Below are 22,918 nucleotides of genomic sequence, written 5' to 3'. Positions count from 1 at the left end.
CACTTGGCAGCTTTGGGGAAACCATTTCATGTCATACAACCACTATTCCTTCCTCCCATCACCTGAAGAGGATCCTAAGGATTGTTTCCAACACTTCCCCCTCCTTCATTTCAGCTTCTGTGAGCCTGATGGGCACAGTCTGACATGCTGGTTGTATTATATCCAAGGAAAATGCCCAAGCCCACACCCAGTGTCTGTTCTCCCTCCTGAACAGGCATTTCCCTCCCTGCCATCCCTCTGACCACACTCCAGCTGGATGCTGTTGAGTCAATGTAGGTGATAGTCCTATTTTACACCCAGCTACATCAAGTCATGTCTACATTTAAATACATTGACATGCATTCTAATAATCATTTGCAAATACATATATATATACATACATAAAAAATTAAATTCCCCAGTGTTGCATTTAAATGTTCAGGCAGCTCCACCATGTTAATATTAATCATAAGAGCTCACACATATCTAATCACACTTTTCCTTGCACACTGACAGATTGACCTCTGAGCAAGCCCTGACTCCTTGGGAAATCACCTTAAGGTCAGCAGCTCTGGCTGTGATGGATCTAGAGGGAAAGCAGCTCCACAGCTGAGCTCCCTTGCAGACTGCTGTCAACAGCTTTTCACATCCCTCTACTCATAAAAATGAGAAAATTTCTGTAATTACTACTGATTGGAACAGTGTGGTAGCACTGCACAGAGAGAAAGAATGCATCCACTGGAAGACAACCAAAAATACACAAGAGGACCTCTGGAGAGCTCATCCTTGCTGCACAGCCTTCATGTTACTGGTTTTTCAAGTTTTTCATCTTACTAGAGCCAGAAGCACAATGAACCCCCTTTTCAAAAGCAGAGTCTTTGTTCTGAAAGGTCACAATCTCAGCTGAACATCTTCTGTCATGTCCAACATGCACAACAGCTTCCAGGGAATTTTTATTTCATTTTAAATGTCCTGCCAAAAATGCAAAGAACAGGCACAGAGCTGCTGCATCATTTAGGAAATGTGGGGTTTAAATGTTGATCAGAGGAAGCAGCAGAGCTCCTGATGGAGCTGAGCCCCATGCTTGGGTGAGCATGGTTGTGATGGATCCCCATTCCAGCTGCACGGAACACAGCTGTGCTTTCCAGACACCCTCCTGGACACACAGAACCCCCTCACTGCTCATTTTTTAAAAAAGATACGAATGGGATGCTCTTCTCACAGCACTTCACTTACTCTGCCACTCCAACTGTCCATCCTCATTTAAACAGAACAGCCTTTCTACCTAAATTAGGCATCATCTTCCATTCCACTGTTACCTGTCTTTCAAATATAGCTAGGAAAGCTGTCAAAAACAATTACTTTTCTCCTGACTTGTCTGGATCCATGTCTTTTTAAAGTCTTATCAAACACCAGCAAATGGAAATTGAGCTAAAATTGGGCTTGGAAGGGCCTGTGTCATGATCTGTGTTCAGAGTGTGCTGACAGAAATGCTCTGTTATTGGGGTGTAACTTCTCCCCATTTACTCCCAGGCACAACAAGAGCCTGCACTGCCAGATGAATGGCAATGCCACACATCCCAGTGACAGAGGCTTGTTGAGTTTCCTTCCTACTATCTGAAGAAATTCTTCAGAGAAAACCCATTTTTATAATGTAAATCTCTGCCTCCAAGTGTCACAGAGGTGGTAGGTCAGGCTGATCAAAGGGAAGAGTTCTGGGACGTGTAAGATAAGATATCAGCATCTCACATGCTGAGTCCCCCTGACAGAGGTCTCACAAAAACCTGTTTTTCTGATGCACACTGCCACCCCCACCAGTGCTTCAGCTCAGAGCATCTCCCCATTTCCTCATGTGTATTTTAACTTTACAGACACTGCCCGCTCTTCACTGTGACATGAAACATCTCCTCTTTCCCCCATCATACACTCAGAGAAAACATTATTAAATTCCAATTTATTTATTTTCTGTAATCTGGGTGACACATCCTGGCCTTTTGTCTCCTAGAGATGGTGTCAAGTTTTACATGTACCAAGAAGTAGAGGAAAAATATGGCACCATGACCAGAGTATCAAAAGAATAAAATTGCTGAGGAATATTACTGAAAACTTGGACTTTACAAAGCCAGATCACAACAGAAATGACAAAGACAAGGCCAGCATGAAACTGTGACCTATTACTTTGTTTTAATCAAAAACTCAGAAATAATTGGGTCATCAACAAAAGGCTGAAATGGAAATGAGTAATGAAAAGCTCAAAGCCTAACGTGGAGAGAGCTGCAACTCATGGACATGGTACTCATAAAAGTCTGAGAGAAAGCACAAAGCTTCAGTAAACAAACCTTGTGAAGCGTTATTTGCCTTACACAGGTCTAAATGACATTTTTGTTTTGTCTCTGTGACATGGAAGCAGAATTCAAAGCAGCAGAAAAATAATAGAAAACGAAGAAAGAACAATTGAAAACTAATTTGTGCCACTGAATGACTACAGAGAAAAACAAGAAAACTATAAAGGGACAGTCACTCTTATTGCTTCCTGAAACTTTGCTTTTTCTTTGTGAGAGAAGTAAGATTAGAGGAGTTTAAAAGTGAAGTCTCATTTTTAAATGGTTGTTTCTGTCTCATCAGCCTTGGCATTCACCCACAGGCTGATTCTGAGGATCAGTGAAACACACAGAAGCCTTCTGGAGTTGCCACTTAACTACTACTTGACTGGCACACATTGTAAGGTTTTGGGTGGGGATTTAAATACACAAGTGAGAGTTTGAATGTGCAGTTGTGGCTGAAATGCCTAATTTTTGTATATTGTTGCTCTTTTTACCACACAAGAGTACCAATGGTGTCCCTGTCCCCTCACTCCCATGAAGGCAGTGCACTCACCCCAGATTTAGTGCTCTGGTGCCACGCAGCCAAGCCTTGCACGACTTTTAAAACATCACCATTTATTCTGCAACACCTTTTCACAAAACCAAGGTTTGTTCCAAGCCAGCTTTCTTATACCACAGAAGGAAGGACTGGAACAATTTCCAGCTGCGTGTTATGCCCCTGCATAACACATATACCTCCTTAGTGCAGCAGCATCCTCATCTGCATTTTGTGCTCAATTTTCCTACTCCAGCACGGACGGCACCTCCTGAAGTTCATGCTTCCTGTGTAGTGGAACAGAGACCTTTTCCTGCAGGACATTTCCCATGGCCCAGCTCTCCCTCCCTGCTCTGAGCTCCCTGTGCTGCTGCTCAGGTGCTGACACTCAGTGCACTGACCTTTCCTGCTTCAGAGCTGTTCAGGAAATCCAGCGCTCACCCTTCCTCCCCCTCTGCTCATCTAATGAGCTTTGTGATGCCACACAGCTGCTGATATTTTCAAGGGTAGTGGCAGGAGAACATTAATGAATTTATTCTGGATTTTCGTGTTAAATGTATTATGCAAATGTTAATCAGTTTCTGCAGAACTTTGAGAAAGGTGCTGCATGAAATAAACAATACAGCGGCAGCTCTGGCAGTAGAATTTATAGAGCTTCAGGTGTTTAATATTCAATGTGTGAATCCCTTTAAAAAAATTTTTTTAAAGGGCATGTTGGTAAAATTTTCCTGCACAAATGTGAACCTGTGCACTTGTGGTCTCTGATGTTAACAAACATTAGCAAGTCTGTTCTGTGCCTGTCCTTGTTTCATTTGACATCCACATTGCACATCACATTTATCAGGGCCACCAAGGCCATCAAACAGCTTCTCCTTGAACCACCTAATGACAAACCTACAAGTAAATGGCATGTTTATGCTTCTCCTCTCTGCTCCTGTGGAATGTTTCTAATTTCTGTTAATTCTAAGAACAGCAATGTATTCAGAATTAACATGTACAAATATTTGCATAGCCCCAGCTAATTCAGTGTCACGTAATCCCCAGGGGCTGGATCACAGCAGGTTCTACACTCCTTCCATTTCACACCAGTTCTAGGATTTCCTGCAGTACCTAATCCACGTGGCATGAGATACACAGTGGTTTTCCCCAAACAACATGTATAATCCTTTCAGCACCATTTATGGGTGCACTACATGGGAAGCTCTTTTCCCTCCCATTCATTTGGGTGAAATTTCAGCACATCTCCTTTAGCAGCTCCCTGAGAACACCAGGGACACCCACCCAGCAGAGCAGCTCAGACTTAGCTTCTCCTGCCCAGCTCTAGAGATAATTGAAGTGAAGGTGGTGTAACAGCACAGGTGTTGCCCAGACCAACCACCAGGACATGCTAGGTGACTCCATGGTGCCCCTCTGCCCCTGGCACACTGTGCCACCCCATCTCCACTGCAGCTGTCACCCCCAGCTGCCTGTGCCATCCCCAGAACCAGACTCATTGGCCTCTTCTTCAATCAAAGCCAGCTTCCTGTGTGAATATTCTCCCCTGTTTTATGCAAGCATTGCACACCTCTGAGCTGTCATCAATTAATATCCATGATGTCTGTTTATCACGTTTTCCATCGCTGTTTTGAGCAAAACTGTGGAGTGATCCCCAGAGTGCTCTCTGCCTATACACACTTGAGCAGATACACTTCCTTAGGTCAGTGCAGACCTGCTGCTGCCTGTGAAATATAGAGGATAAGCTTTGCCTGTAAAAGATGAGCTTATTGCTGTTTAAATCCAGGAATCTGTGGAATGGACCACAAATCACTCTGTTCCCCATCCACTCCCACATGCTCCCATGAACTCGATGCACTGGATGAGTGGGTCAGCACAATATGATCCAACCTTCTGCAGTCCTGGACCTGCACCTCTCTTCATCTTCTCTTTACAGATCTCCTCCTGTATGCTCTCAATTATTCTATCTCATAATTAAGTCCCTCTGGAGTACACACAAATTTGTTCCTGCACCTTCCCACAAGCAGTACCTGACTGAAGAGAAGCCAAGTGAGTTGCCCAGAACCAGCTAAAAAACCCTCCTAGAAAAAAAAAGAAAATAAAAAAAGGAACTTAGATAGGTGAGGTTTTCTACAGGGACCAGCTGTGCCACAGAGGCTAACACAGACCTCTGCATGCACAGATGAAGAAAAAAAGGGCAGGAAGTTTGTGAAAAGGGAAGGTATGGAGATAATCCAGGAAAAATGTGAGCATTTGGGAGGCCAATTAGAGAACCTTGAAAGGTTGACTATGTCCTTTTAAGTTTTATAACAGTGTAAATGATTCATTCATCATTCTTTACTGGTCACAAAATGAACAGTTAGACTGTTAAATGACCTCAGCTTTCCCTTGGGCTTTTAACTCCAAGCTAGTCACTGCCTGGCTGCCAAAGCCCTAACCATAAAATGAGTCATTAATGCTTAAAGAGGAGAAACATTCTCTGTCCACCTTCCCACCTTCCCCAGGGGTACAGCTCCCAGATGTTTTGTTATTGCCTCAAAATACAGCAATAAAAGAAGGAGGAGGCCAGCCCAGCCACAAGGGTTGCAGAGATAAGGGGAAAGAGAAACACGGGAATGATCTGGGTGTCCAGCACTTCTATCATTCATGGGCATCTCACTCCTGGAGAACTAAACCCAGCAGGCACTTCCCTCAAGGACACCATAACAGGCAATGCAGTCCCTTCCAACAGCAAAGTTTAACATAAATTCCAGCTTCTGTCTGGGGAAAACTTTCTGATGACTGTCCCCACACTATGTAGTCAGTCAGCTCTTTCAGAGCTTTGATATAATAGGCAAAAATCAATAATTTCAATATGTATGAATAAAACTGCATTTTTGAGAGTGTTTTTGTCTTATTGCTGACTCACAGAGAGGCTGAACACAACCAGTTACTACTGTGAGCAGGGACATGGCAGTCAAAGCTGGACAGTCCAGAGCTTGTGCCAAGTCATGACCCTTTCCCACAGACAAACTGCCCTTGTTGTGTTTTGTCAATCCTGAGATCCTCTCCCAGTTTTCTGTTAGGTTTTCTTGACTGCCAGCATGCACAGGTGATTCTTTTTACTTAGAAACAAGCCTGATAATACAGATGCTTTCCATTTAGCCTCATAAATACACATGCACATGCTCAAAGGGATTAAGCTGCCAGCTTGGCTATGGGACTAGAGGTGATTCTCAAACCCAAACACATCTCAATGTAAAAAAAAAACCACCCATCTACTTCCCTTTTATTCATACAGATCCACTTATCTGAACTCTAACTGGAGTTTCATTTTTCTCACCAACCAGCTGTGAACTAATTACGAGGACTTTAACTAGTCCTGCTCCCTCTCCAAGCATATGGCTCCAATTAAGTCAAACTGCAGCTGATTTTAATCAATCTTCCTTGAAGCAGCCAACCTTGAAGAATCTCTTCTTCAGCTGGAAGAGTAGGGGAGAGCAGGAAAAGCAGGAGAGTAGTATTTGCATAAGGAACACTTCACATCCGCTTGGTTGCCTGTAAACACAGGGCTCCTAGCAGTAAGAAATGCTAATTGAACACTCCTCACAACTCCTTCCTCCCACTTTATCCAAAAAGCACTGATTTGATCAGTCTCTTTTGTTCCTGGCATCAAGCTGCACTTTTCCACCAGCACCTCTGGAAGATGGTCCAGATCATTTCAGATAACAAACAAACCAAGCCTTTCTCTGAAATCTCAGGCTGCCCACCATGGGCCAAGGAGTAGCAGCTCAGGTTTCCTGGAAATGTTTTTTTGCTTCATCAAAAGGAAGGAGGGTAGAGAAGATGAGATAAAATTGTGTGTTTAAGCCCACTCTTTTCATAGTATTTGAATCCCTCTCCTGAGCCAGGGTTTCAAATGTTTTCCTTAAGATAATATCCTGGCCACCAGGGAGGCAGTCTCAACCGGGTGTCATTTCTCTACAGCTCTACATCTCCTGTGTTTTTGTAATCTGAGGTTTTCATTAGCAGTAAAGACCTGGCCAGTGAGTGATATCCATGCTAAAGTCTTTATACCAGTGAAGGAAAATCAATGCAGCCTGCAGCTAGGTGTCAAGAGGCAAGGGGTTTTGGAAGACAGGGTGTGTGGAGGTGGAAAACACCTTCAGGCATAATTCAAGCTGTCCCCACACAGGCACAGAATACAAAAAGATGTCAGATGTTATATGGCTGTGGAGAGGTGAGGTATCAGCACCTTAGTTCATTTGCTAATACTGAGCTCAAGGAGTCCGAGTCACACACCAAAAGCACCTTTCCAGGTGCTCCTTTGCCCCTGCCCAGTCCATCAGGGTCCCCTTGCTCACAAAGTGGGCTTTTGTGAGAAATCAGCAAAATTCCTGTGCCAATATTCAGATACAAAAGGATGTAAGAGGAGGAAGTTCTTCAGAGAAATGGAGATCAGATATTGGAATGGGCTGCCCAGGGAAGTGGTGGATTTGCCATTCCTGGAGGTGTTTAAGGAAAGCCTGGACATGGCTCAGTGCCATGGTCTGGTGCTGTTGGGTCATAGGTTGGATTCAGTGATCTGAGGTCTTTTTCAACCTAAATGATTCTGTGATTTGGAGACAAACACTTTTGAAACTCCACTCCTCAATACATTCAAACTGGCATTTTTAATTACGAATTATTAGCTGTATCTCCCTAGATTTCATGCACCAAACACAACTTTGTGAACTCAACAGATTCAGTTCAGTGTAAAGCACTCAGAGCCTTAATTCTACAACCTGTCTCTTCAAAATTCCCAACTTTAATATGTCCCTTCTACATTTCTTTCCTTTAGTAGATAAAATTCCAGGAGTCAGAGATTTTATTTTACAAGAAAGAACTGCAGATAAGGATTTGTCAGAAATCACCCTCATTCTACCTGGTTTAATGTCAGCCCCTTCTCTTACATCTTTATTTGATTTGAAGCCATGCTTCTCCCATTTTTGTAGTTTTAGTCATCCTCCTGTTCAGTAAAACTTCCTTGCGACTTCTGTATGCAGTTTGTCTCGATTTTTTTCCCTTCATGATACAGACTTTATTTTAACCCATCATTTCCCAATGATTTCTTTCAGAGGTGGGAATAAATAACATGTCAAACTAGCAACACTTCAGTGACCTTATCTGAGTGTATAATGACATTTTCAGCATATTTGCTCAGCACTGACAGAAGAGGTGAATTTCTAAGCTTATCCTTAACTTTGTGGGTTCCCACTCTAACAAACCTTCTTTCAACGTGTTTATAAAAAGAGTCATTTTAAGCTTGGCCTGTCGAGGTGTTTGATTCACAGGCTGAATAAAAATTGGGAAGGCTGATGTTTTTCCCTCTGAGGAGCTCTTGGCCATTCAGGTGGGCACACACTGATCAATACTGACACTTTTGCATTCAGCTGACATACTTCTGTTCTTGTGCTTTCCTCTCTACTCCCCCTCTTTCGAAAAAACTACTTTAGGCATCAAGGTCTCTAAGACATAAGCAAAGTGAGACTTTAGGGACAGGAGGAGCTCCCTCCTGTTAAAGAAGGAGTTAAAGCCATGTCCTCAGCCTTGGCAAGAGAGATGGAAGGGCATCATTACCTGAATTCAGCTCACTAACTCCCAAGATTTCTCTTTCCTAGACCTGCTATTCAAGACTTGGCATCTCAAATCACTTGGTTCATCTTTGTATGAACAAATAAAGCAGATATTTGTGATATTTTGAGACACCACAACTAAAATAGGGAATTCCTCTGGTTAGGCCTTCTTGGAAAGCCAGCAACTCTAAGACCATGTAGGCAGATTAACCATGACCTGAGCTGTAATCTGGTCTGAAACCAAAGCTGCTTGTGTGTTTGTTGGAGACCTAAGCATCCAAACACCACCCCAAAGCTTTCATCTCCTTCTGATGACTGAAACCCAATTAAAGGAGAGCAGGGTGACAGGTTTCACACTAAACATGGCTCAGCAGAGATGCTCAGCAGCTCTTAGCTCTCTGCTTTATCAAAGCTGTCACTTCCCCTGTCTCCAGGAATGGGTTATAAAAAAAAAGAAATTTTGATTCACGTCTAATAGGTGTCAAGATAAAAATCAATGGTCTGGCTGGAATCTGGGTAATTTCAAACCGGGTTTCATGCAGGTTTTCTACCATGAAGCTATTTGCAAAACAAAAATTTGAAAAATAGAGATAAAAAGAAAAAAAAATTAATAGAATGCTACAATGACAAATTGTTCAGCACATCAGAGAGAAAAGAAGGAAGAGATAACACTCTTCTTCAAGAAGGGTGGGTGGGCTTTGATTGAACCAACAGGGTCAGGTTCTTGTTTGTTCCAGCATCTTTCAAACAGGAAACACCACAAAAGCTTGAAGCAACTCCCCTGCCCTTCCTCTGCACAGGAAAGCTGTTCCTAGGGTGACAACAAGCTGAACACCAAGTCCATTTCTCTGCTGCAGGTGCCCTTGTGTGAGATTTCACAGACCTATCCCAAGAGAAAAGCTGAACACCTTCTGTCACAGAGGACAGCGCCAGGAAAAGGCAAACCACACAGAGAGGCACAGCAAAGGGAACACAGCTCCCATCCTCCTGACTCCACAGCTGTGGATGCTGCAAGCTCATCCCCTCAACAGCCCTGAGAGTTCCTGGCTTGGGAACTCCTGCCTGCTGAGGTGGCCTCTGCTTTCACCACTGACACCAGCAGAGAGGAGACTTCAACACAAGCAAAGCTCAAAATTTCCCATCCACTCCATGCTGTCCAGCCCTGTCTATACTCCCACTTTGTCACGAATGAATTTGGGAACAGACAACTTCAAGTGGTGAAGCTACTTCACATGGACCAATTTTTAAGGCTCCAAGAAGAGAAGTCCTACAGAGAGTCATCCAACAGGACAACTGAATCTGTGTGATCACACCTGAGCTCAAACCTCTCTGATGGCATGGTCAGAACACAGGTGTGGCAGTGCAGCTGCCACAGGTGCCTTGCCCAGATGGAGGGCAGGGAAGCTCCATGCTGGGAGCACTCATGGACCAGGCCAGGCTCTCCAGCTGCTCCGGACCTCCACACTCCTACCTGCAGAGTGAGCTTCTCCAGCTGCATTCCCAGAGATCTGTTCTCCTCTGCCAGCTTGCTGCGCTCAGCTTCCAGCTCCTCAATTTTCAACCTGCAGAAGAAGGGAAAATTAATTGACTTTGGGTGTCCCTGCACAGTCCCACCACAAATAATCTAGTAAAGCATGAAACCAAAAACGGTACCAGATTATTCCTGCATTCAGCACCACAAAACTTCACTACTGAGGTAGCAAAAACATATGGTTAGAAGTGACATGCTTATATGTTGAAACTGTAATTTGTAAAAGTATATTAAAAATACACAATTTGAACATAAAGCAAGTTCAGCTTGGATACCTTCTGAACCACAGACTGAGTCTAGACCATCATGTTTAATAACCAACAGCAGCTAAAACCTCCATAAGGCATCAAATCTCTTTTTGATCTGATTTATACTTTTGGCCTTCACAATACTCCTTGGCAGTAAGTTCCACAATTTAATTATGTGCTGTATGAAAAATTAGTTCGGTTTGTTTTATACTTCACATGTGATTATTTCACTGAGTGCCCGTTAGTTCTGCTGTGAAAAGTTGTGAATAATTGTACCACACCTCTCTCTCCACACCACAGTACAGATCTCCTCTATTATTTCCTGGACAATCTCAGTTTAGTCTTCCTTCACACCAAGGATTTTCCATATTTTTATTTTTCTTCCTTGTTCCTTCAAGTTTTATATAGAGTTTTTGACATGAAATAAGCTGGAACTACAAAGAGCTACTCAGACATATTCAGTGATACAATGAGGATTTCTGCTTTATTCTCAACTTTCTTTCCAACAGCTTCTAGTATTCTATTTGTATTTTTAACTATGGAGCACTTACCTGATATTTTCAGAAAGCTCTTCACAATAATGTCAGATCTCTTACTTAAATGACAACAGCTCATTTAGAGCTCTCTGTTGTGGGAGTAAAAGTAAAGGTGTTTTCTCTTATGTGCATGGGTTTGGCAATTATTGACATGCAACTTCATCTCCCATCTCAAGCAGCATCCTGAGATTTCTTCTGAAATTCTGAATGCTCTGATAAGCTGAAAAATATCATATTATCTCAAACTCTGCCACCTCACTACTCACAAACCCCTTTTCTGTGTTGGACAAGTTCCTAATTCCCAATCAAAACCATTCTAGGACCTAGTGGAAAAACCCTCAGCATTGTGAAAACATTTATTCTTTGATTTTCCATATTTTAACTTTGTATTACATAAGCAAATTAACGGAAGAAAAATGCATTAAGTTTTACAAAGTAAAAAATATCTTGCCTTATCTGTGGCTCAGGAAATCCTGGAGACAGGGCACAGGGAATCCAGGAGAGCCTCCTGGCAAGGTATCCAGATGTTCTGTGCTGTTCACATGGGCACCCACCACTGGTCACCCCCATAGAAACTACACTGGGACAGCCAGACCTCCAGGGTTTATATATTCTTATCAATCCAACAAAGAATCTCCTTTTTTATTCCATCAGAGCTTTGTTATCACCTTTGGCTCAAAGCTTTTTGAAAGGTCAAATACACTAGATCAACCATACCAGCCTTAGACAAATGATTGGTGAATCCTCCAGAGAACTCTATCAAAGTTGTTAGCCAGGAGATATATGTATAAAAGATTGGATACAAAAGTTTAGCTTGCATTTAAGTACAGAGAACAAAATCCTGATGCTCCTTCAAGACTCTCCCCTTCCACATATTAACTTCTTGGGATTAATTGTGCAACTAATACAGAACAACATTGATCTTTGGATTCAATTTTCACAGGAGCCTTTTCTCAGAATATTCTTAAAAATTAATTAACTTGCTTAATACTTTTAAATTATCTAAATTAAGCTGAAAATCCTTGCACCATATAATAAAGTATGCAACCATCTGCCAACATCCCAAAATTATGCAACAGCAATTTCAGGTACGAGGAAGAAGTAATCTCTCCTATTCATTTGGCAACAGTTCCAAACTTTTCCACAGAAGCAGGTTGATCTACATCATGTTCAGCACAGAAATGTCTCCTTTATAAATATGCAGTTTGGACTGCCTAAATTATTTGTAAGCCTGACCCCTGCTGGCAATTTTCAAATATTATAAAGTCTCATTTTTCCTGCTCTTGGAAGCCTCTAAAATGCCGAGGAACAGCTTTAGCACTGTCCAGGCCATTAAAAAATATCATCAATAACTTTCAAAAGAGATACCAAGCTAGTGGGGAAGGAGGATGCTGCAGCAGGAGACTGAAAAGGTCAGGAAAAATGGAAATTCAAAGTGGAATTAATGCTTTTAACAATGCATTTCTAAATGGATTGCAGACCAGGTCGCAAGGAGAGCAACACTCTTCTCTGAGGAACAACAGTGCAGCAGCTCCTGAAAGGTCAGAGCCAGACACAGGACTCTCATCAGCGCTTTCTCCATCCTTGACATGCTGAATTTTAATTGGGAACAAATTTCTCCCCATCCAGACTCACAAATACTCTGATGCTGCCTTTATCTGCCTGCAGAACTTGTCTCGGTGGGGAGGTTTAAGATCAGGCCTCTCAGTTGCCCTTTGAAAATCACTCACAGCAGCAGCCAGAAAACTCTTCCCAAGGACCTGAGACACAGCTGTAATGAGGGTAGATTCGAGCCATTACATTTTTGTGCTATTTCACCTGCAATTTTAGGATTCAATAATCTGTTTGTGCCCTTTGTGCCTCGCTGCTGAGCACACAGTGATTTAAAGCCCGGGGCACTCCCAGTCAGGCAGCAGATATCACGGAATCCTGAAATGCTGGTTTGTGGTGGAAGGGACAGTAAAAACCATTTCGTTCCCCACTCTGCCATGGCAGGGACACCTTCCCCTATCCCAGTTTGATCCAAGCCCCATCCAGCTTTGGACTTTTCCAGGGATGGGGCAGCCTCAGCCTCTCTGGGCAACTCTCTCCTCACTCTCACAGGGAAGAATTTCTTCCTTATTTCCCCTTTAGCCCTGGCCTGTGTCAGTTTGAAGCCATTTCTCCTTGTGCTACCACTGCATGCCATGTCAAAAGTCCCTCTTCAACTCTCTTGTAGCCCCTTAGGGTCATATTGGAGTATTCTCTTCTCCAGAACCACCTGCAACAGGCTGAGGAGCACTCCTGAGCTGGGGGCCACAGCATCTCCTCCCTGAGCATGGCCTTGGGCTCATCCCCCAGGTGTCTGCTCCTTCCCAGTGTCCCAGCTTTGGGGGCATCCTCCTTTCCTGGCACAATGTAGGGCTGTAGGGCTTGTCCCATGCTCTGGGCATTGAACCAGGGGCACTCCCTGGCTCTCCTTCAGAGACAAAACCTGCTGCTTCCTCTGCACTGAGGAACAAGAACATTTCTGCAAACTTTGTGCCAAGAGGATTTTGGGACTGACTAGTGCTCTCACCATTCATCCCTCTCCTATCTTATTTTTAACACTGTTAAGTGTCCTGGATCTCCAGTGGGAAAACATTCAGAGCCATTAGCAAACAGTTTGTGCTATTCCAGCTTTGCTTCCCAGCCCCCTGGGAAACACTTCCCAATGGCAAAGAGAGAGAAGCAAGGGAAATCCTATCTATATATAAACACAGCAAAGCATTTGCAGCTGGTGGTTAAAATATGGAAGTCAAATATTGAAAAATATTTACTGGCTTGGCACTTGGATTTTTTTTTCATTTATGGATTTTTTTCATGAAGTTCACATACAGGGATGGTTGTGCACTGCTTTGGGATGCGCCAGCAGACACAAAGGCAGCCTTGGTGCACACTTCTTGTGCCTTTTGCCTCCAGGAATACCTGCACAAGAGAGGTGATGCTATTTTATCACCAGTTTGCAATCCTCCACTTTTTACATACTGGAGTTACCTGCAGGTAGGGAGAACAACCCAAGACAAATCCGTGTGAGCACCATGAAAAGCAGGGTTCAGAAAGACCTGGGTACAGCACAATCATCTACCAGCTCAATTTTTGGCCCAGAATGGTTAAAAGGGACCTTAAAGATCATTCAGTTCCAGCCTCCCCACCATGGGCAGGGACACTTTCCACTAAACCAGATTCCTCCAAGCCCCATCCAACCTGGCCTTAAAAGCTGGTGTATATTCTAAAACCAGCCCTGTGCCACAAGGAAGGAAGAACATCAATTATTTTCTGAAATACCAACACCATTGTCAAGTTTCATAATACAGGAAGAAACTATTTGAATTAATTTCTGAGGAATTCATTAACTTCTCCATACAGGGGTTTGAAAACATGAAAATATTTAATCTCTGGCAAAGATCTCTTCACCTGTCTAGAAGATTTTCCAGGAATCAGACAGCTCAACCAAGAGCTGAAGGCTCCACAGGCATAAGGTAAATTGATGCCACCTCCACAACCTTTCACAAGATCAAATTTAGTTCAAGAATACAGATTCATTGGCATTTGCTCAGCCTCATGGATTTTCCCTCTTTTAAAAACTGAGCTTTATATTGCTTTTACTGCATGTTTCATTATCTCAAATCAGAAGGGAGAAGGAGGAAAAAAAAACCCACCTACAGCCTCAGGTCCCCTAAAATGACACTTGTGAGAATCAGGAGACATCCCACTGTGTGTGTTCAGTCTGTCTGAAAACCTGAGATCGTGAGACAAGGCTGCTCCTAGCTCAGAGAGGAAAAACGGGGGCAATCTGTTGGATTTTCAACAGCAGCCAGGCACTCCAAAAAGTCTCTCTGAATCCAGAGCTTTTCAGAGGAATTAACCAGTGGAAACTCCCCCCACCATCACCCTTTTATCCCGGTATTATTGGTTTTTAATGTTCTCAGCTGTGTTATGTGGCTGCCTGTGGAGATCACCAATGAGGACATGTCTCACTGAGGCCCCATCTGCCAAGGGGACAAGGCCATGTGGAAAAGCCACTGCAGAACAGGAAAATACTGAATGGAGCACAAAACGTATGTGTTGGGAAGATGCTATTAAGGGATCCAGATGGCATTGAGATGGTGTTAGGAGCAGAGCAGACAGAATTTCAGCAAGTGTGACTAATGGGCATTGGCAAGGACATGAATTTCTTTTGAATTACTGTAACTCTACCCAGTCACTAAATCCACAGAAAACATTTAGGATTTACTGGGGTTGCAGCTTGACAGCAGAAAGAAAAAGTTCAGATTTGTTCCAGATGAAAAGGTCCTTCAGCTGTTGCCACTTAAGTCTTCAGTGAAGTCCTTTTTAAATATATTCCTTTTATTTATAGATTCTGAAATACCAGCTTCTGCACAGTTATCACCTTCCCTCTAAAAGGTGCTATTGCCCAAATGCTGTACCCTACAGAGCAGGAACTCAATGGGTTGACCACTGTTTCTTTTCATAGGATCTGCAGAATATAAACAAATATTATTTCAGAGGGAGCAGCAAAAAGTGTGAGAAATGACAGCATTAGCACTGCTTTTATTGTCTCTCCAGAAACGATGGTGCTGGGAGAGAGTTTCACATTTAAAGCTATAAAAGGTCTGACGAAATAGCACTTTGTTCTCAAGAGAAGGAGGAAAAACTGATAAAGTCTTTCAAGTTTCTGGCTTGAAAATTTACTTTCCATACTAAAGAAAAATGAGACAAAAGGTATTTTTCTTAAAAGCTCTCGTTCACTCACAGGAGGTAAATACAGATTCAAAGGATTAATATGGATTTTTTTTTTCCCCTCCTTTATGTCTCCCCTGCTTTTGTTTTCAAAAATGAGCTCCTAGCCACGGGGCCTATATGGAAATGCCTGGAGGCTCTACAGTCCATTCCTGTTCTGCACATTCTCTTGCTGGCTGCTATTTTTCACATTCCTTCGTGACAGCAGCTAACAGGGGAGGCTGGGCTCAGCCCAGAGCAGCTGACAGGCCATCCTGTAGGTTACAGGATTTCAAAGACTACAACAAACTACAGAGATGGAAATAACTCCCTCATAAACTGTGGCATTTCTTTCCTCACTTTCCAGTTTGGAAGTTTGTGCTCTTCCCCGTGTTTTCTCCCAGAATTAGTTTCTGGCAGTGCTGTAGAAGGAAGGAGTGACAGTGGAGTTTGTGTTGTTCTCCTTAGCAGCTACAGAAAATTGAGTGAACTGATGCTGTTGAGGGTCACAGGAGGAGGGTGAGCACAGCAGACCTAATCCCTTCCCATTCTGATCCCTGCTCTCCTCCAAACCCTTTCTGCTCTTTAATCACACCCACCCAGTTCACTGCTGCTGTATGGAGAGGACACATCCGGCTGAGCCACAAGGAGTGTTCTGATGTGAATCACAGCACATTCTTCCTGAGCTCCAAAGGGCTGGGAGAATACAGTGATTTATTCTGTGTTCCTTTGAGAAGGAGCCTCTTCTGTGAAGAAAGAACTTGGCCCAGTTTCTTGAACAATGCTCAGAAAAATGCAAAATAAAGTCCAACCATATTCATTGACTGCTTAAGTCTAGAAACATAAGAAAAAAAATCTTTATGGAGTCAATTCTGAGATTTCTCTCCACTCAGATGTGGAGTGCCTGAGAGTGCAAGGAGATGTCTGAAGCAGTAATAGAAGCCAGGAGAAAGGAGCAGGGACTGGCTTGCAGTGCTCCAGCAAAGAAGGATTCAGCAGAAAGAAAATGCTTTGCACCAAGGCATTTACTGTTAGAGCTGAGCAGTGAAAAGGGTGATCAAAATCAAACAAATCCAAGCTTTGTGGAACAGCTCTGTAACTAAATAACCAGCATCAGGGCCTGGGACAAGTATTTAAATCAGCCATGAGACCAAAATGGTTCAGTAAAAAATGACACGAAAAGCCAGTCTGGAATTAGAACGTGGAACTGTGGCTGCTATGCACCCACAGCTTCAGGAGCAAGAGAGATGAAAAACCAAAATATCAACGTGAAAGAACTGCAGAAGCTTGGCCTCTGCTGAAACAGCCTTCAGAGTATGGCCCATCATTGGAAAACAGCTCTGCACCATCAACCACCCCACTGGGAACTGGCCTGGGTTTGGGACATTGCCTGAGAGGTTTGACACCATTTCATGAAAGGAGGAGAGAGTGAGATTAGTAATCAAAGAAACTCCTTAAAAACAAAAAGGGAGAACCAGGAGCTTTAGGGCTGCTGTTGAGCTGAATCAAACACCACAGTCCCATAACAAGCAGGTTTTTGTGAGCTCCACTTATCCCTGCCCAGGAAACAGATTTTCATTCAGGGCAGAGCCAGACATCTCCATCCCCATTCCACAAGCCTGTCCCACCATGGTGTGGTCTGGACTCTGTGGCAGTCCAGCTGCTCCCCCCTGCACACACTGCCCCTGAAGCTGCTCAGGTAACAGTCAGTAAATGCTGTTCAGGGAAGCTAAACACCAAATAATGAGTCTTGGAGGGGAAAATAAAGAGCCTGAACATCTCCCAGATGAAAGGGTGCTGCAGCAACACCAACCAGAGAGAGAGAGACTGGGCAGGCACTGTAGAAAAACTCTGCAAACCTGCAGGTCCCAGAAGACAGAAGACAGGCTGCTGGCTTTACTGATACACAGGCACATTATTAATCAGGAGTGACAGGTTTAATGTTGCCAAAGAGGTGCTGAATACTCCTGCAGCAGTGTAAACCTCAGGTTTCAGAGAGTCCAGTGTGCCCAAGCACAGGAAAAGCCTGAATGAGCTAAAAAAAAACCCACAAAAGGCAAAAGTTGATGAAGACAGGTTTATCTCCCTGAAAAAGGGAAGTCATAGCATTCTCTCCTTTAGCAGAACTCAAACATATGATAGAATAAAAAAAGGAGATGTATGCCTTGGGCCTCCAGAACTATTACAGCACCTTGAGGGAACTATAGGAGCAAGTCCCCAATATTAGGTGTACAACCCTAAAATGTATTGGAATAGCTTAGCTGAACATGTGTTATTTTCAAGCATCTTCCTCCTGCTATGGAACTGGGCTTTCAAAGCCATAAAACAAGCTCCAGAGGCAAAGCACAAGAGCAAAGCTATAACATACAGGCCAGTAATTTCTGCTTTCTGCAAATTCTGCTTGCTGCAAAACCTTGCTTTCAGTCCTATGAGGCAGTCACACTTTATTGTGATGGAGCTGAAAATATAAAAGAATTAAGAAGTGAAAGTCCAACCAAAGTCTTACATCAGCTGAGAATAAAATACTCAGGAGGAGTACTTGTGCGGACCTGATCTGCCCAACTTAAATAAAAGGAACTTTATTAAACATTCAGTAACAGATGAACTTTTTTGTGCTCGGTATTTATTGTGTCACCTGCTTTGCAATGGAAGCTATAAAAGCTTTAATAAATACATGGAAAGGTTGTTTAGCTTCACTGTAGCTTTTGTACATGCTCATGTATCCTCTGCTGAAATGGTGTTTTGTAACTTCTCTTTCACTGAATCACAACAGGTACCCCTCTGCCATCTCCAGCAATGCACAAGGGGAAACATCCCTCTTTTATCTCCAGTGCTACACAGGCATCAGCGGCACAAAAGCTGGATTCTAAACCTCTTCACACACATGCCAACAGATCCTGTATTTACAGTCAAGATTTGGTCAAAATAACAAATAAACAGCAATGCTATTTCCACAGGAAATCAGTCAAGAGGGGGAACAGTGATGCAGGAGCCAGGCTTATGAATTAACTGACAGCAAAAGACCCCAAACATCAGAAGAAAAGAGCCTGAAGCCTCCCAAAAGATAGCAAAGCTTATAAAGTATCTAAATGCAGGACAGATCACGAGCTGAGTGTTTCTGCTAATGCTTCATGGGGTTCTCACGTCCATAAAAACTGGCGAGAAAGTAAAACTTGTGCTCAGAAAAAGAACATCCTACTTCAGGAACACAAGGAAAATATGTCCTGATCATCACCCCATTGCCTGAACTTTATGCTTTAGTGCATGAATTTTATGTGTATAGACTGCCTATAGACACAGGCAGTCTACACACATAAAATTCATGCACTATGGCATGGTGAGCTCCTGTACCTGCTGCTCCACCAGGTGATGACAAAAACCATAGCAGGCAGTGGAACTACCCCAGGCATTTCCCTTCTCATTAGTTCCACCAAAAAGAGAGGAATCAGCTCAGCCTTTCCCTTGCCTTGCCTACCTGAGCGTGTCCACCTCCTCCTTGGTGATGACAGTGCTCTGCTCAGCCGTGCACTGCTGAGACTTCAGGACCTTCATCTCCACCTCCAGCTGCAGGAGACAAAAGGCATTAGTTCCTGCAGCACTGCTAAGGGCACACAAACAGCAAAGGGAGCAGGAAATCATCGGGTTCTGCACAGGTCAGACTTCTCGTGACACAGATGTGAAGCACAACTTCTCTCGTGTTGGATGTCAAAACCTCACAGAACTCTCCTTCCCTTTGCAATTCCTTTTGTCTTTCCTGACATTTTCTCCACAACAGATGAGACACAGAAAATGGAATGTTACTAGCAAAGCTTCTGCTTCTCTTTCAGGTATTTCCCCTATTTTCCCCCATGGATAATGGGATGCAGAAGCCTCTGTGTGGCATTAGGAGCTCACTGGGACCTGAGGCTCAGTACTGATAGTTCAACTTCATTCAATTCCCCCTCAGAAGAAATGAACCACAGGATTACACTGTCTTGTCCACAACAACTCTGAGACACATACATTGAATCCAAAAGACTGGGGAATATTTCCAGCACTTTCCAATATACACTTCTAGCTCTAGCTGCTCAGGTAGCTCTGGCTGAACAAACAAACAATTAAGAATATTTTCTGCCTCTGGCTTTGTTTGGGTAGGAATTCACAAGAAAGTATTTCAAAACTCTACAGACATGAGAACTTACCCAGATTCTACAATTCCCAGACTCCCTGACTTGTAGCAGTCTGGATCCTTAATTCAGAGTTCATGACAACACACAGATTGATAAACTCCATATGTTACCTCTTTCTAAACCCCTCAGAAAATGATTTATTATGAAGTGTAAGCAGAGACAAACTACCTAGAGGATACTCAAACTTCTGCTCCAACACCTACTCCCAGCTTAGACCTTCTTCACACACTCATCCTTGAGATTCTGGACTTCTTTTTGTCATCTGTCTTTTCACCACCTGTCGACTAATTCCCCTAATAAATCTGTTGACGGAAATGATATTTTTTCACCCAGGAGGAAAAAAATAAGCAATCCAGCTTTAATTATAAATGCAAAACTTATGACCACAGAGAGTTCAGCGCTCAGCATCAGGGAAATAATCCATTAATACACCATTCCCTGCAACAGCATAGATTAGACTTGTAGAGCAAAATCCCATTGCAAGGGCAAACTTCTGCAAGCTTTTTGCAGAAACTCTCAAAAAAAGGAGCATCTTGTCATGGGCAGTCATATTGCTTAGACAGAACTGAAGTTCTGACATGCTGCTTTCTCTGCCCTTCCATACTTAACAGAAAAGACAGGCAGAGCATGGCAGTGCTGTTGGCAGGAAAAGGGCAGATAATAGATGGTTGGATTATGCTCCCAGCCCCTCTTCTGACACCAAAGGAACAGAGCAGAAGAAAGCACCAAAAAATGGTTTAAGCTAATTCCCCCTGACACCCCAAAAAGCCCTGCATTCTCCCCCTGCCTGTCAAGAAACATCTAGGAATAAAAAATAAGCAAAGGCCCACCTGCATCATCAGGCTGTACAAATGTTAATGCATATTAGCTGCCTGATAAGATTATCACAGCCAGAAATGCTTCCCTCAATTTTCTGATTACTGAGCTTATCTCTCCCAGCTCAGCCCATCACAGATGGCTGGGGATAAAGCAAGCACACCAGATAATTCCAGGAATGTGAATAAAAGGTACTGGGATGAGGAGTAGGCTTCAATTCCAACCTACTTCTAGCAGGAAAACACTCATTATGCCTCCTGTTTCCCATGTGTGCTGCAGCCTGGATGTGTTTGCTGTTAGGAGTTTGAGGATGTTTTCTGTGCTGAGTGAGGGCAGCACTTGAAGATGGAAGGGCTGGTGAGTTATTTATCACTGGCTAAGAGGGCTCAAGAGCCTCAAAGCCCACGTGGCACCTGCTCACCCACACAGATAAATCACTGTCACCTTCTCAGGGGACAAGGGGGACATTCCACAGAGATGGGTGAGGAATCTGCTCTTGGGATCTGGGGGCTCTTGTGGTGGCTGCACAGAAAAAACAGAGTGTGTGACAGGAAAAGGAGATGGGAGAGTGAACACAAGTGAGCTTGTGAGAAGCATCTCACTCCATACACAAATTTAGTGCCAGGTATGCTCAGGATGAGATTCTGCTGGGTTTCTAAGAATAAGCTGCTGAAAGAGAATGAGGAGGAAAGGGCACATGGGCTGTGAGGGCATTTCATCTCATTTTTATGTCCTCTCAATTTGCAAGCACCAAGACTCCCAGGGCTGAAAATCTGATGTGCCTGAGGTGAGAAGGAAAAGGAGGACACAATGATGTTTCACACTACAGATGAAACTGGCTTGAAGAGAGAGATGTTGACACAGACCTGCTTCCCAGAACTAGGATTAAAACTACTGGAGAATTTAAAGTTCAGGCCAAGACACAATTTTGTGTCACAGGAAATTATTGCCATTCAGAGCTCACTAATTGTTGATGAAATAAGAAAGTAAAACAATTAAGGTATTAAATACTTCATTCAAAATGCGTTTTTTCTAGGTTTCATCCCTAGCAGTCATTAGGAAAACATCCCTTACTGCCAATCTCACCAAAGACATTAACATATTCAGATATTAAAAATGCTATTTATTATTATGTTATTAATGTCTTTTCCAGGACAAAAACAGTTAATTGAGATGAGATGGAGTGGATTACTCCTGGGACCCAATTCTGCTTTTCTGAAGGCAATAGAGTGCCAGCAGCAAGACAAAACAAGAATTAAGAGAATGGGTAAAAATAAGGAATCTGTTGATAAAGCCCAAGAGGTGAGGAGCCTTCCAAGATCATTCCCTTTGACACAGCCTCAGGATAGCTCTGGGAATGGGTGATAAGCATGAAATAATTCACCACCAGTTTGTCCCTTCCTGTCCACTTGTCCTCAGTACTTGTGCTGAAGAACAGACTCAAGAAACCATAAGGAAAGGAAGAGCCAAACCCATCCTGCTGCTTTCCCTGCCTAATTCCCATCACATCCCTTTTCCTAAATTAATTTCCAGTCCTGGTTTCTTGTTCACCAGATGCCACTTTCAGCAGGCATTTTATGCTTTTTGAACCAACTCACTATTCCTGACTAAACTCTTCCAATTTTTATCAATAATTTTATGTGACTGGCTGAGTTAAACTTTTATTGCTTTGAATACATTAAACTAGTAGAAGTCATTACCAAGCAGAGAGGGGAAAAGGGCTGCTCAAATTACAGCTCACTGCTGCATTCCCCCATTCCATACCAAACGACCCAGGTCAGCCTTGCTCTTCTAACTGGCATTGAGAGCAGACAGGGAACATTGTTGTGAAAATACAGCATTGTACTTCTTGTCCTGAAAGCTGCACAAGAGGGACCTAAGGACCTACCTCAACTGCAAGAGCTTCAGGGATTATATCACCCAGGATCAGACCCCCCAGTGCTATTCCCACCCTACAGAACACATTAGCAACTTGTTATTTTAATAGTTTTTAAAGCTACCTAAGGTTTTTATGATAAGGCAGAATAATGAGTAATATGAGTGCCCATGGTTGAATAAAACACATGAACAGGTACTTAGTATTTTGAGGATGTGTTGTTCTCCTCTCAAAATATAATGGTGCCCCTTGTTCTCAACCTAAAGTAATCCCATTTATCCTGAACTATTTTATCTCTTTCAATTCTTAAGCATGAATTCCAGCACAGCTTTATTACTTTCAATAAAAAGTGACCAGGACACATACAGGATATAGACTAATTTTAGAATGTCCATTTTCAGAAATATGCAAGTGCCCCAAAAGAAGAAGTGCAAATAATTTTTCCAAAGTAAGTACTGCCATCATTATTTACCAAGGGAGAAAGAGAGGAAGAACATAGATGCATTTTCGTCTAGTATTTAATTATATGAAATATCATTCTTCTTCCAGCCTTACTTTTAAACCTGCCTGGACAAG

The 22,918-nt window shown here is 43.0% G+C and overlaps 1 protein-coding gene across 2 annotated transcripts in view; it reads right to left on the bottom strand.

Moving 5' to 3' along the window:
• MAD1L1 (mitotic arrest deficient 1 like 1) overlaps nucleotides 1–22,918 on the bottom strand; it is a 346,582-nt gene that overhangs the window by 143,309 nt on the left and 180,355 nt on the right. For both annotated transcript variants that reach the window (XM_063171763.1, XM_063171764.1), the window contains 2 exons: nucleotides 18,957–19,045; nucleotides 9,898–9,988 (listed from right to left, as the gene is read on the bottom strand). In XM_063171763.1, the coding sequence (XP_063027833.1) occupies nucleotides 9,898–9,988; nucleotides 18,957–19,045 (180 nt within the window). The remainder of the gene's footprint in view (nucleotides 1–9,897; nucleotides 9,989–18,956; nucleotides 19,046–22,918) is intronic.

This window comes from Melospiza melodia, chromosome 18 (genome assembly GCF_035770615.1).
Source record: "Melospiza melodia melodia isolate bMelMel2 chromosome 18, bMelMel2.pri, whole genome shotgun sequence".
Classification (NCBI taxonomy): Eukaryota; Metazoa; Chordata; class Aves; order Passeriformes; family Passerellidae; genus Melospiza; species Melospiza melodia.
This window is presented reverse-complemented; position numbering and strand designations above follow the sequence as displayed.